The 12,492-nt window shown below is 49.2% G+C and overlaps 4 protein-coding genes across 4 annotated transcripts; 2 read left to right on the top strand and 2 right to left on the bottom strand.

The window, feature by feature from the left end:
• The first annotated feature begins 66 nt into the window (after nucleotides 1-66).
• Nucleotides 67-628, top strand: BDP81DRAFT_496388 (maltose permease). The gene has a single exon (XM_060595434.1). It carries the CDS (start codon nucleotides 82-84, stop codon nucleotides 466-468), a length of 387 nt encoding a protein of 128 aa, XP_060441737.1. The 5' UTR covers nucleotides 67-81; the 3' UTR covers nucleotides 469-628.
• A 2,125-nt stretch (nucleotides 629-2,753) lies between these two features.
• On the bottom strand, nucleotides 2,754-3,450 carry BDP81DRAFT_327380 (uncharacterized protein; the record flags this gene model as incomplete). Its single annotated transcript, XM_060585134.1, has 3 exons — nucleotides 2,754-2,842; nucleotides 2,897-2,958; nucleotides 3,017-3,450. The coding sequence occupies 3 exons, from the start codon at nucleotides 3,448-3,450 to the stop codon at nucleotides 2,754-2,756; spliced, it is 585 nt and encodes a 194-aa protein (XP_060441736.1).
• A 633-nt stretch (nucleotides 3,451-4,083) lies between these two features.
• Nucleotides 4,084-4,996, top strand: BDP81DRAFT_355510 (necrosis inducing protein-domain-containing protein; the record flags this gene model as incomplete). Its single annotated transcript, XM_060586287.1, has 2 exons — nucleotides 4,084-4,361; nucleotides 4,408-4,996. Coding segments are annotated over exons 1-2 (828 nt in total), but the record flags the coding sequence as incomplete, so codon positions are not given.
• Nucleotides 4,997-9,604: 4,608 nt separating this feature from the next.
• BDP81DRAFT_380968 (uncharacterized protein) lies at nucleotides 9,605-11,391 on the bottom strand. Its single transcript, XM_060586862.1, has 4 exons — nucleotides 11,375-11,391; nucleotides 10,839-11,312; nucleotides 10,431-10,744; nucleotides 9,605-10,362 (listed from the first exon to the last, which is right to left on the bottom strand). The coding sequence occupies exons 2-4, from the start codon at nucleotides 11,247-11,249 to the stop codon at nucleotides 9,762-9,764; spliced, it is 1,326 nt and encodes a 441-aa protein (XP_060441734.1). The 5' UTR covers nucleotides 11,250-11,312; nucleotides 11,375-11,391; the 3' UTR covers nucleotides 9,605-9,761.
• Nucleotides 11,392-12,492: the final 1,101 nt, after the last annotated feature.

Here is a 12,492-nt window from a genome sequence, read left to right as displayed (position 1 = left end):
CTGAAATTCCTATATTTGACTGTTTGTTTGACTTATTTGTTTGGTTGATTTGAATGGGTATGTGCGCTGCTCATCGGCATCATGGACGTCGCCCTAACTGATGCCGCGAAATGGGTACAAGCCGCCTGCACCGTCATTTACGCCTTTGTATACTTCATGACCATTGGTGCCATGGCTTTTGCCACCCTAGGCGAGGCTTCCAGCTCTGTTCTGCGCGCAAAGACTACGGCTCTCGTTACCGCTGCCCAAGCAATCTGTGGCTTGGCGATGAACTTCGCGATTCCTTACATAGTTAACCCGGATGAGGGCAACTTGAAGGGCAAGGTTGGATTCATCTTTGGTGGTCTGGCGTCGATTGGAAATGTGGGGAGCTTCTTCTACGTCCCTGAACTCAAAGGCAAGACCTTTGATGAAATTGATCGTCTCTTTGTGGCGAAGGTGCCACCGAGAAGAATGGGAAAGATGTAAGCTAGTGGAGGACAGTGAATCGCTGTTAGTTGTCATTGGACTGGAACAGTATTAATATTAATACACGATATCAAGTGGTTGACAAGCACATGAGCCAGTTTGATCCCTTGCGACTGTTTGGTGGCGGCTTGTTTATACCAATCCTCGAGGGATTGAACTTGTCTATGGCGGACCGGCTACAACAGTGTCTCCGCTGCTATTCTGCCCAATGCCATGCCAAGTAGGTAGGTTCAGGGCTGTAGAGGAGACCCACCTGCTCTTCTACGCAGATCACGGCGATCAGTCTACTTTCTCGGCGAAGGTTGGTCATATTCGCCAATATAGAAGATCAAATCATCCGGCTGGATCCCCTCTGAATCCTCCAAACTGGAAACATATGCCCCCGTAACATCCTTGTCCTCCATGCTGTTCCAATCCCAGCACATCTTGTGAACGTGCCAGTAAAACGGGTTGTCGGTAATCTGTCCCGATCCAATCTCGCCTATGTCAATTTGGACGCTCGTCTTGATCCCGACACCGCCCATCCGTCGGGCCTGCGCGATGGAGTTCATCGCCCTGTACTCGTCGACGAACTGGACAGAGTCGAGGTCGCACAGCCACTTTCCAGCGCGGCCCCAGACACGGGAGATGATGTCGCGCAGGGAGACGTTCTTCTCGTCAAAGCCGTTAGCGACGAAGTCGACCTTGATACGGTTGCCGTCGATGCGGAACTCGTTAACAATTTAGCCGCTAGATGACACTGTCCACTTATCACCGCTGTTGCTGACACTATAGCCGGCGTCTTCTCTCGTCGCAGTACCCAGGCACAGGAGACCACAAAGAACAGCAAGGCAATGAAAGCATATTGTTGGATTCACAGGTGGAAAAGGAAAATACTCGAGTATCGTGGGTAGCAACGATCACCGACTGTAGTGGTGATATTGCTTGTTCTTGTTGTTGTTGAGTGGAAGTCTAACCAGGTGCCAGCGGCGGCAGGAAGTCTGGGGTATACCACCCTCGTGTGGCTGAGCCACACGGACCACCGTGGCTAGAACGGACCGCGGCAGCAACCTCCTGCTGCCTAATGTAGGCCTATTCCAACACTTATATTCGGAAGGTTCTTTTGACTTTTGATGCAAGTGGTCAATTTCTTTTTGAAAAAGTATATTGACAAGAGAACATTATTGGAAGAAGTCAGAATTAAGTAATTGCCGTTGTTGGGTTTCGCGGACGGAAAGATCGAGTCAATTCTCACCGGTATCTTTTGAACTTTTCGGAGCTATTTTCTGTGTCATAAATCCCTGTATACTCCATTCGTATCTTAGAGTTCGGACTGAACAAGACGAGTACGACTTTTGTAGATGACGGCCTTAAAGCTGTTCATATTCCAAGTAGTACTGTAAGTTGATAAAACTGTATATTGTGTTCTACAGTTGCTATTCAAGCATCTGCCCATAAGCCAACTTCAGGTCTTAGTCTCACACATGTCCAAGTTCTTCTGAAACATCTGCTCTCTACTCCCGCACTCATTTGACCGCTTATTTGTACCGTTTCCCGAAATACGGTTCATATGTGTTGGAATAGGCCTACATTAGGCAGCAGGAGGTTGCTGCCGCGGTCCGTTCTAGCCACGGTGGTCCGTGTGGCTCAGCCACACGAGGGTGGTATACCCCAGACTTCCTGCCGCCGCTGGCACCTGGTTAGACTTCCACTCAACAACAACAAGAACAAGCAATATCACCACTACAGTCGGTGATCGTTGCTACCCACGATACTCGAGTATTTTCCTTTTCCACCTGTGAATCCAACAATAAGTAACTTCAAAATATATACATAAAGTATAATAAACGTGAACTTGATTATCAAGAAGAGAATTAATCTATCTTATTAAGTAGATTGATTTGACTGTGCAGCCTGTTTTCCACTGTCAGTGGCAGGCACCGGGACTTATATAATCTAGTACGCTCAGCACTGCAATACGCCCGATCGCGCCTGGCTGTAGGAAATCGTCCATTGCGACCGCGGGAAAACGTAATTTTGGTATTGGGGCGGAAGGTGGTAATCACAGAGAGACAAAGTGATAAAAGCGGTGCTGCCGGCTGCTCGCAGTGACACACGGTCAATTTAGCCAGACTGCAGAGTCAAATTGACCTCATTCCATATTATATTCTTACTTTGATACAGTGAAGTAGTCCAATGTTACTATATAGATTCTTAGTGGCAAACTATGTTGTTTACTGACCCCACGAGTCAATGAGCACTAATAGCTATACCATCATCCGCACATAGAGTCGAGTTATTGTAACTCAAAGTAAACTTTCGAGATATCTGTAGTGTGCTACGCAGTTATACTGTTCCGTGAGCACTGTGCCAGACCCTTCAAGCCATTCATCGCCTATGCACATCAGTGAGAAAATGGATATGATGACCGACAGCAAAGTTAACACACCTTTCGCGACAAGCCTGTCAACGTCTGCCTTGGATGAGGAGGTGCGACCGCCATAGACCAGCCTATGTGAGTATCGTATTAGCATGTGCCTCGAAGGATTATTATATGATGTATGCTTACTTCTGGTCCTGGTAAGGAGTATAATCGTGGCTCGACTGGGAAAATCCATTTGAGAAAAGCCTAATATGGATGTAGGTAGCTTTGAACTTCTTTAAAATTCTGGCCGTCTTGCCAACGACGAGTCCGACATGGTTGCATCCGTGTTCTGACAATGCCCACTGCGTAAGAGGAGTCGTTGCCTGGTACCAGTCGGGTGCGATGGCGCAGTTCATGAAGTAATAGTAGGTGTTGGAACTGAGCGAGCCTCCGGCGGCCTTCGCTGCCTCTTGATAAGCATCGGAAGAGTCACGGCTCAGTAATCGAGCCAAACTACCCCCATCGGTGGCTGAATCGGCGGTGGGATCGCGCACTTGCACTGCATTGTCATTCGAAGCCGTAGCGACGAGACTAGCAATTGCAGCGGTGCAGTAGGTAAACAGAAGCAAAAATTTCATGGCTGCTCGAAGAGACTAGCCGTGGCGTTTGATAACGATGTGAGGAAGTAGCGGAGTGGTATTGCGACTCTTCATCTTTAATAGACTCTGTAAATCGATTGCGAGAAGAGAGGCTGACTTAACGTAGGCAAGGAGCTCATTTCAGTCTCATTTCATGACGGAGTCGCCGTTGTTCGTTGGAAATTTTCTATGACCAAAATTAATAGCATAACTTATTTGAGTTCAACTTCAAACTATCCGGTTTTAAATCAACCTGAACTTTGAAGCAATGAGGCTGCGAGGCATTACTGTGGGATGTATTTCGCCGAGTTACCCAGCGTCTAGCTCTAGTTCTTAATGGCCGTGCCCTCTGAACACAAAGCTTGTGCTCCGTAGGTACTTTGTCTGCCGATCCACAACGCCAAGTTCGTAATAAAATTGTAAATTTGGACTTACTCGTGCATAGGAATCGTTCTATCCGTAGTGGTCGGCCTACCCGCAACATAGAGGTTGGTGTGATTGACCAAATCTATGGTTCAAATAAGAGGTCTAACGATGATCTGACAGAGTAATTCATCATCCCAAATTGTGTTTATTATATGAAGGGTCACAGTCGTTCTTTTGGTCAGCCACAATTCACCAACACTCTTTACCCTTCTCCTATTCTTTCGATCACTTGCCACGGTCTCAACTATGTCTCGCCGTGTATTATTCTCTCTTCTCGCGCCGCTACTTGTCAACGCCGCACTGCTACCGAGAGGTGGTGATGTTGCGGTCGGCGACAAATGGAAGAACCACAACGATGTCAAGCCTCTTCCTGCGCTTCCGGATGACGACATCATGGGTGATTTAGAAGTCCAATACTCACCATTTCTTTTCTCCTGGCATGGATGCATCCCTTATGCCGCTGTGGACGCCGATGGCTACGCTGGGTAAGTGCTGACCCTGGGCTGGATATCCTCAACTAACCCACGACAGTTCTGGACTAAAGCCCACTGGCAAGTCTGGTGACGATTGCCGCGACTTTGGACAGTCTGGTCAAACTTACGCGAGAGTTGGAGAGTCCCACGACCGCTGGGCCATTATGTACAGCTACTATCTTCCCAAGGTCATGGGCAGCGACGAGCAGCATCGTCACCACTGGCTCACAGCCGTGGTCTGGCTCGCCTATGACAAGTGCCCAGATGAACTCAGGAATTTCTCTCCTCGTGGAATCAGTTATTCGACAAGCCCTGGCGCATTCGACACGAAGCGCACTAACACACTTTACGTCGCAAAGAACGGTGCTGGACTAGCGACTCACCCTGTAGTTACCTACGATGCCGGCCAGATCCTTTTCCCCTCTGATGTCGGGCCCAATGGTGCCTTGAGCCCGCCCCTGATCGGCTGGGGTCGCTTGCCTCAGCTCGCCAAGGACCAGTTCAACGGAATCCAATACGAGCACACCAAGGTTCCATTCAGCGACGCCAACTTCCAAAGCTACCTCGACGCAGCTTACGACGACGCCTTTTTCGTCGGCGTGTCGGATGTGATGGACTGTCAATCTTCGAGTCCATCTCCGACCGACAATGATCCCGATTTTGCTGATACGCCTACTTCCACTTCGCCGGCGTCCCAGCCCACACAGTCCGATGATTTCTAAAGAGACTTCCAGCTTTATACAATTTTAGTGGTCGAAAGGCCGAAGCCGAAACTATGTTATGGTGATTTTGAGCTGCAGTTCATCTCGCCCTTCGCAGTGGCAGGAATCACTGCAGGCTGGTTTGTTTCAAGGCATCCTGGATTGTGTTTCACAGTCTTGGCCTCGGCTATGGCTTTAATCATATGGGTATTGAAGCCAGCCTTGACTTGGCTTACTAGGGAGACTCGGCTCGAGAAGACGAACAACGTCGTCTCACGATAGATCATACAGGGACTGCAGCTCGAACATGAAGTGCAGACCACTTCCTATTTGATTCATTGCCGACTCACCCAGCAAGGGCTTACCACGGATTTTAGGTTGTTTCTATAGATCAATTCCACTCAGATCATGTAGAATGTACAATAATAATAGGTATCGAGCAGCAGTTAGACAGGCAGGGGTCATATTGTGTGTATTGAAGAGTATATCGAATGAAAAAAAAAAAATTTGTTCTATTTAACGCCATGGCGGCAAGGGCGCAGCCGCCCTTGCGGCAGACCTCCCGGAGGGTATGTGGCGTGAAGGGTCGCAGGCTCTAGCTATATACTATCCCATCGGCTGCCACATGACGCCAGAAAGGCCTCCCCACAAAACGACCCATATTTTCCCCTCATCAAACGAGTACATCGAGGGACATCATTTACCTATGATTTTACCCCTAGTTTTACTAACGTGGTTCATCAGTTAGCCGGCCGGACCAGTCAGCCGGACGTTTTTTTCTAAACACACTTATGTCCAAACCACTTAAAGCTTTGACGTGTAAAATCTCAACAACCATAATGCCAATCTACACCCAAGAAGACAAAGTCATTCTTGCGATTGAAGCGATCCGATCGACACGCGCTGCAGGTAGTAACTTGAGCATTTCGCGTGCCGTAAAGACCTACGGTATCTCGAAGAGCACCTTAGCCGATAGAATAAACAACCGACCGCGACGCGAACAAACTCAACCCCAACGACATAAACTCGATCCGATCGAAGAGAAAACACTTCTCCAATACGTTATTGAACAGGATTCCAGAGGATTTCCTTTCCGCCTTGGCGGTGTGGAAAATATGGCTAATCTCCTGCTGCGAGCGCGTAATGCCGAGCCTGTTGGCAAGCGATGGGCCAGGCGGTTTATGGACTCACAGCCTGCTCTGAGAACAAAGTTTAATCGTCCATACGATTATCAAAGGGCTCTTCAAGAAGACCCAGAGGTTATTTCAAAGTGGTTTGTATTGTTACGCAACATAATAACTAAGTATAGAATCCAAGAGGAGGACCTATACAATTTCGACGAGACTGGCTTCATGATGGGCATGATTACCGCGTTAATGGTGGTAATACGTGCCGATCGACGCGGTAAAGTAAAGTCTGTCCAGCCGGGTAACCGTGAATAGGCTATAGTTATTGAATATGTCAATTCGGGCGGGTGGTGCATCCCTCCGTTCGTGATCGTCAAGGGCGTATATCACCTTGCCAGTTGGACCACGGAATGAGGTTTTCCGGGCAACTGGGTCATTAAGCCCACTGCTAATAGATAGACAGATAATCAGACGGGTCTTAACTGGATTAAACACTTCGACAAATATACTAAGAACCGAACTAAGGGCGTCTACCGGATGCTCATTATCGACGGCCATGAGAGCCATTTATCGGCCGAATTCGACGATTACTGCAAGCAGAACAATGTTGTAACGGTCAGTATGCCTGCACATTCGTCGCATCTATTACAGCCATTGGATATTGCACTTTATTCGCCTTTAAAACGCGCATACGGTGATAAAATCAACCTATTTATCAGAGCCTCCATAAATCACATTACCAAGTCTGAGTTCTTTATTGCCTTCCACCAGGCCCACAACAAGGTTTTTAATGAGGAAAACATCAGGTCTGCTTTCCAAGGCGCTGGAATTTCACCATAGGACCCAGAGTATATCATCAAAAAGCTTGATGTGCATTTACGGACGCCTACACCTCCTATGGCCAACCCTTCAACACCACCACCTTGGCAGTCGCAAACGCCCTCTAACCCACAACAAGCCGTCTCGCAGTCTAACTTTATCAAAAGCCGGATCTCTGCTCATAAAGGAAGCTCACCGACACCAATTATTGCTGCAGTTAAGCAATTATCAAAGGGTGCGCAGGTAATGGCGCACTTAATCACTATTTTGACTGATCGGCTTCGTACCCTTGAGGATGCGAATGTAGCACTTGCTAAGCGTCGGAGGGCTAAAAGGTCGCGTATGTAGCTTGGAGGGGCACTTAGTATAGAGGAATCTTAGGGTTTGCTGGAAAAGAAACAAAAAGGTAAACGTCCAGCACCTCGAGAGGATAAGGAGGGGGGTCCATCAAAGAGAGCACAGCCGACTCGGAGACGCTGTGGTGCGTGTAGTAAGACTGGGCATAATGCACGAACCTGTTCCAAAGATGTCGAATCATCAGGAGATTCTGATAGCGGCAACCAATAATTGATTTAATGCGTTGTGGTTGAGAAATACTAGATGTTGTTGTGGACGTGGGAAAAAACGTCCGGCTGACTAGTCCGGCCGGCTGACTGATGAACCATGTTACTGTAATTATCCTTTTTATTAATGTTACGATGACTTCGGACGATTCTGACGCTTCTACGGGGTCTATGGGGTCGGCCCGGTCCTGTATTACTGTCGCTATACTGCCGGAAGACCTCGCTATTGCCTGTACGACGGAGTGTACTCCGGAGCGGTGCGACAATGCCACGATCCGGCCCCACGAGCCTCCAGAAGCCGAACGCGGAGCCCCGGGCTCCTTTGAGCCCTTTGAAGTGCCGCGCCGAGACGCCGAAATACAGGATTTACCGGCTACTCCATTAGATCTCTTCCTCCGATATATTCCCCGAGATCTCACGGAGCAGTGGGCCGAGTGGACGAACGACGCGCCGGCCGAAGAGTCCCGGAAGCGTTACGCCAGAAGCCGCAAGTGGCGCCCGACTTCGCCAGAAGAGATCTACCTCTCGGCTGTATTCAGTGCGACGTAGCCCTATGTACCAAGGGAGATTGCTGGTACAACTTTCACAACCAGAATTTATAGAGAACAGAAGTACTAGAAATCTAGCTAATTTAATTGGTTAGAAAAAAAGAAGGCAGGGCTCTGATTGGTACTACTCCGCACGAGGGGTTTCTGGCGTCATGTGGCAGCCGATGGGATATAGTACACGCCGTATCCTGACGTCCTCCAAATCTTGCTCGTGAGCTACTATGTGTTCTATCCATCCCTAGTTCCCACTGGTGCCCTAGTTCCGTTATAACCATCTGGTTTCTTAATAGAGGTAGTTTGTCGTTTGGAGGATAGGTATCGAATGAATGGCTATGGGAAAAAAACCCATATCTATCCCATCGAGTGCCAATTGGCAACAGGTACATTATGCCCAGTCTTGACCCACTTTTGCCCCCTCACCGCGGGAATACATGACGGTACGTCATCAACCCCTATATTTTCCCAGCTGCGTTCACCACCACAACTAACATTTCTACAGATGGGCAACTGTCGCGATGTCCTCAAGCGACTCTGATGCGTCTGATTCGTCAGCGCTTTCACATATCACCGTCGCAGTACTTCCCGAAGACCTTGATAGCGCCTGTACAGCTCAATGTAGGCCCGAGAGGTGTGATAACGCAACTGTATGCCCACACGAATCGCCTCCGCTAGAAAGGGGCACACCGGGCCAATTCAACCCCCTCGACCTGCCCTACCGCGCCGCAACAGTACGGGGTCTATCTACTACCCCTTTAGAGCTTTTTCAGCAGTATGTGCCTTTGAGGCTGGTTGAATCGTGGGTACAGTGGACCAATGAAGCCGCAGTACGAGGCCCTGTTCAACAACACTCACGATCCCACAGAAAAAAGACGAGGTCAGGGTGCCTGCAGTGTGGAGTAGCGCTTTGTAACTCGGATGATTGCTGGTACCTCTTTCATAGTCAGAGTATATAGACAACAGAAGTATCCATAATCTAGGCTTTTTGGTTGGCTAGAAGAAGTCTTGGCTGTCTCCTGAGTGGTCAGTTCCCCTCAAGGGCATGTACCTGTTGCCAATTGGCACTCGATGGGATAGCGTTCTGGCGTACAGTCTGTATTATAGGCAGTAGTAAGGTCTTCTGGAAGGATCTTAACTACTATATAACTACGTACCGAAGTAATAGAAGCATCGGAGTCACTAGAAGACATCGCAGCATTAATCGAAATGGTAGTAATAGTGGTGATAATAGGCAAAAGAGCATAGGGATAAGTGACGTATTGTTAAGTACCCCTTTGAATGCGGGGTAATAAAGTGTAAACAGTGGGTATTTTGGGGCTTGGCAAAAATGGCGTCAAGTGGCACTCGATGGGATAAAAGTTTATCCTTCACGAGTAAAAAGTGTCGCATCACGGTCGGAATTGTATCCCGTCGGCAATCCATATATAACTTGGCAAGACGGCAAGTTTCTACGGGAACTGAGTAAAATTGATAGGGCGGTCTTGTGCGGAAAATCGATTGATTGGCTAGAATTCATCTTTTTTGTCAAATGTTACCGTGACATTGGCATTATTTGTGGCCTTGTAATGTACATTGAATTACTAGTAGTTGCTTCTCGGGTATTTTGACCTGATTTGAGTTGTGTAAGCAATGTTCGTTCGCCTGCGTCGTTCTTTCCTCACGAGCTAGGCCCAATGCATTCGTGTCCAGATGCATAATCCATCCCCCAAATCATCCTTCCATCAGTCAACAAAGCCCCGGCGATTGCGAAGCCTTTGCCCAGAATTTCGTTGAGCAGGGCATCCACTCGTTGCCTGATATCATCTCTCTTAGCCTCAAGGGCAATGCCCATGAGAACAACGAGGTAGCTCCACGACTCTAATCCGACAACGGGAGTCCGTTGCTCTAGCCTCTCAAGAACGAAGAGCCCATGCCCCTCAAGATCCGGCATGTCTGTCATGTGCGGTAAATCCTCGTCGATGAGTTTCCATGCCGGGTCCCAAAAGGTTCGTGTTATACCCATAAGCGAGAAGTGGTAGAAAGCCTCGCGCAGAATGCTGAAGTCGGTCTTGTCCGCTTCGTCGCTTTCATCGTATTTCTCCCCCCGGAGGTTCTCCATCACGTCGATGACCGCTGCCGAACTTTCAATGATTTCCAATCCCTGTTGCAGTAGCCCGGCTTCCAATAGTACCGCCTTGAGCTCTTCGTGAGGTGGCGGTTCTGCAGCTATATGGCGGTCATTCAAAACGTGTCTCGCTTGTCGCACCCACTTCGTTGCCCTGTTCAAAGCCGTTAGCTGCCTATTACAACACTCAACTCATGTCCCCGAGGGGGTTGCTTGTCTTACTTATGGTGCAGTCGCGCGAAATGTGCTACATATTTCGTGTAGTGGTGTAATATGGCAGAGTTGATGCGTACTTGGCTAGTAATCGCATCGATATTATCAAAAGGCTTTGGATCATAAAGCTCGACATCTACAAGAAACGTGTCCTCGAACGACATTAGACAGTGGTAAGTTGCCAGCAGCGAATAGTTCATCAGCAACCCTTTGTCGAAATACAAAAGTGGTGCTCTTTTTCGCTGTTGGACCTGCTCTTGGACTTTGCCCGTGAGCTTTCTCATTGTGGCCTGGAAGAAAAGCCATGACTGGCCGGTCATTGTCTATTTGAAGCCATCACAGTCAGCTCTGAGTCCATGTCCGATAAATACCAGAGGCAATGCGTTGCATTTTCTGGGGGCTCGAGATTCAACGCACCTCGGCATAAGCCATCAGGATCCCGTACAGCAACATCAAGTGCTGATCACTGCTCTCGGGAGATGTGAGAACGTCCAGGAACTCCTTCAACTTATATCGGTCCTGAGCTATGATCGATGCTGCTGCCTTTTGCTTATTTTCCAAGGCTGTAGTTTTGGAGTATTCTAAGCATATTTTGCCAATTGTCGTCACGACGGCACGGATTGGTATTGACGTGTCGAGATACGTCCGCATGAATGAAAGCGAAAAGACATCGGTCATGGGTGATGGCGAATCGCCCACGAACGCGAAGAAAGCCATGGTAATATCAGCCGGTAAAGGCTCCAAACTTCCACGTGTCGAACTCAGACATCCTGGCGTTGTGATCTTTGACTCAATGGTCGCGTTGGTGGTCGGTGAGCTTTCGCTCATGGATGAGGTTGCGGAACTTGATTGCGACCTTTCCCTCGCATGCCGCGATTGCCGGCAATCGTACTGTGATACTCGTCAACGACCGTTTCCTCATGTCATCCCAAGTCGCGTTCCGCTCCACTTACCGCGGCCGGCAATTTGCGACACGAAAGACATCGTCGTCGCCCAGGCGATGACTTGCTATGGGGCCCGCTTGGCTTGCTGACTCTGTATCGATTCATAATCGCGCATGACCCCACCATATGTGTTCAGCTCAAGTTAGCTGCCAAACGGCATCAGGGCAAGGTATGAGATGGTCCAAATCCAACATCAACAACAAACGCGCCAGGTGCCATTTGAAAGCCGTGACACAGAAAGGGGGGTCGAACTTAGCCCAGCCAAAGTGCCGAAAGTCTGTCGAGGTGGAAGAGTGGGAAAAAAAAGTTTGGGGTGCCGGTCGGCGATCCTGAAGCTTTGGCCAGCGAGCAGCTTCTCTGCCATGGAGGCGGGTTCGCCCGACAATTGGAGGCTTTCTCACCACGTGTGCATGAATTTCTTCTGACCTTGAAAGTTTCCAACGAAGTTGAAGTGAGCTGTGAAGCTCCTTTGGCGGCCAAAGGTGGGCAGGGTTACCATGTCCCGAGACCCGAGAAACTTGACCCCGGGGTTAGCTCCCCTACTTCTGTTCGATGGCAGAATGGTGTGGGCGAGGATGAAGCACGGCGGATGAACTTAGACTTTGGGCCGACTGCTCTGCCGCAAGGACTAGCGCGACGAAACGAATGGAAGGGGGAGAAGGGGGATAGGTCCTCTGTTCCCTGCATTGTGCCTATCCGTGCGGTGCTTGGACCGCGGTTTGTCCAACACAACTTGCTTGCTTAAGTTGGGCACAGGATGATATGAAGTAAAGGTCCATCTTCGTCCGCAGTTGGGGTTTTCCGACCTGGCAGGGGTAGCGAGCTCTCCGTTCTGTGCGCACTTCCATACGGATAGGCTTGAAGCGGGAAGTGGGCAATGATTTAAGGTCATGAAGCTAGAATATCCGGTCCACGGATGCTAGATTTGACTCTCGCGATGGCACGGCTTTGGGACCAGCGGCTTCCGAGGATTGGACGAAGTTGAGTCATGAAAGTCCCAGCCCGCTATGGAGCTGCCCGTCATCGTCGCTCAAACAATTCTTAAATGTGCTGCGGTCTCCGACTGCCCCCGGCTATTGTGACAATACCCGGTGTCGTCATTACACATACCGGCCGCGCGAGGTCTT

Source organism: Colletotrichum phormii, assembly GCF_030913505.1.
Source record: "Colletotrichum phormii strain CBS 102054 chromosome Unknown BDP81scaffold_19, whole genome shotgun sequence".
NCBI lineage: Eukaryota > Fungi > Ascomycota > Sordariomycetes > Glomerellales > Glomerellaceae > Colletotrichum > Colletotrichum phormii.
This window is presented reverse-complemented; position numbering and strand designations above follow the sequence as displayed.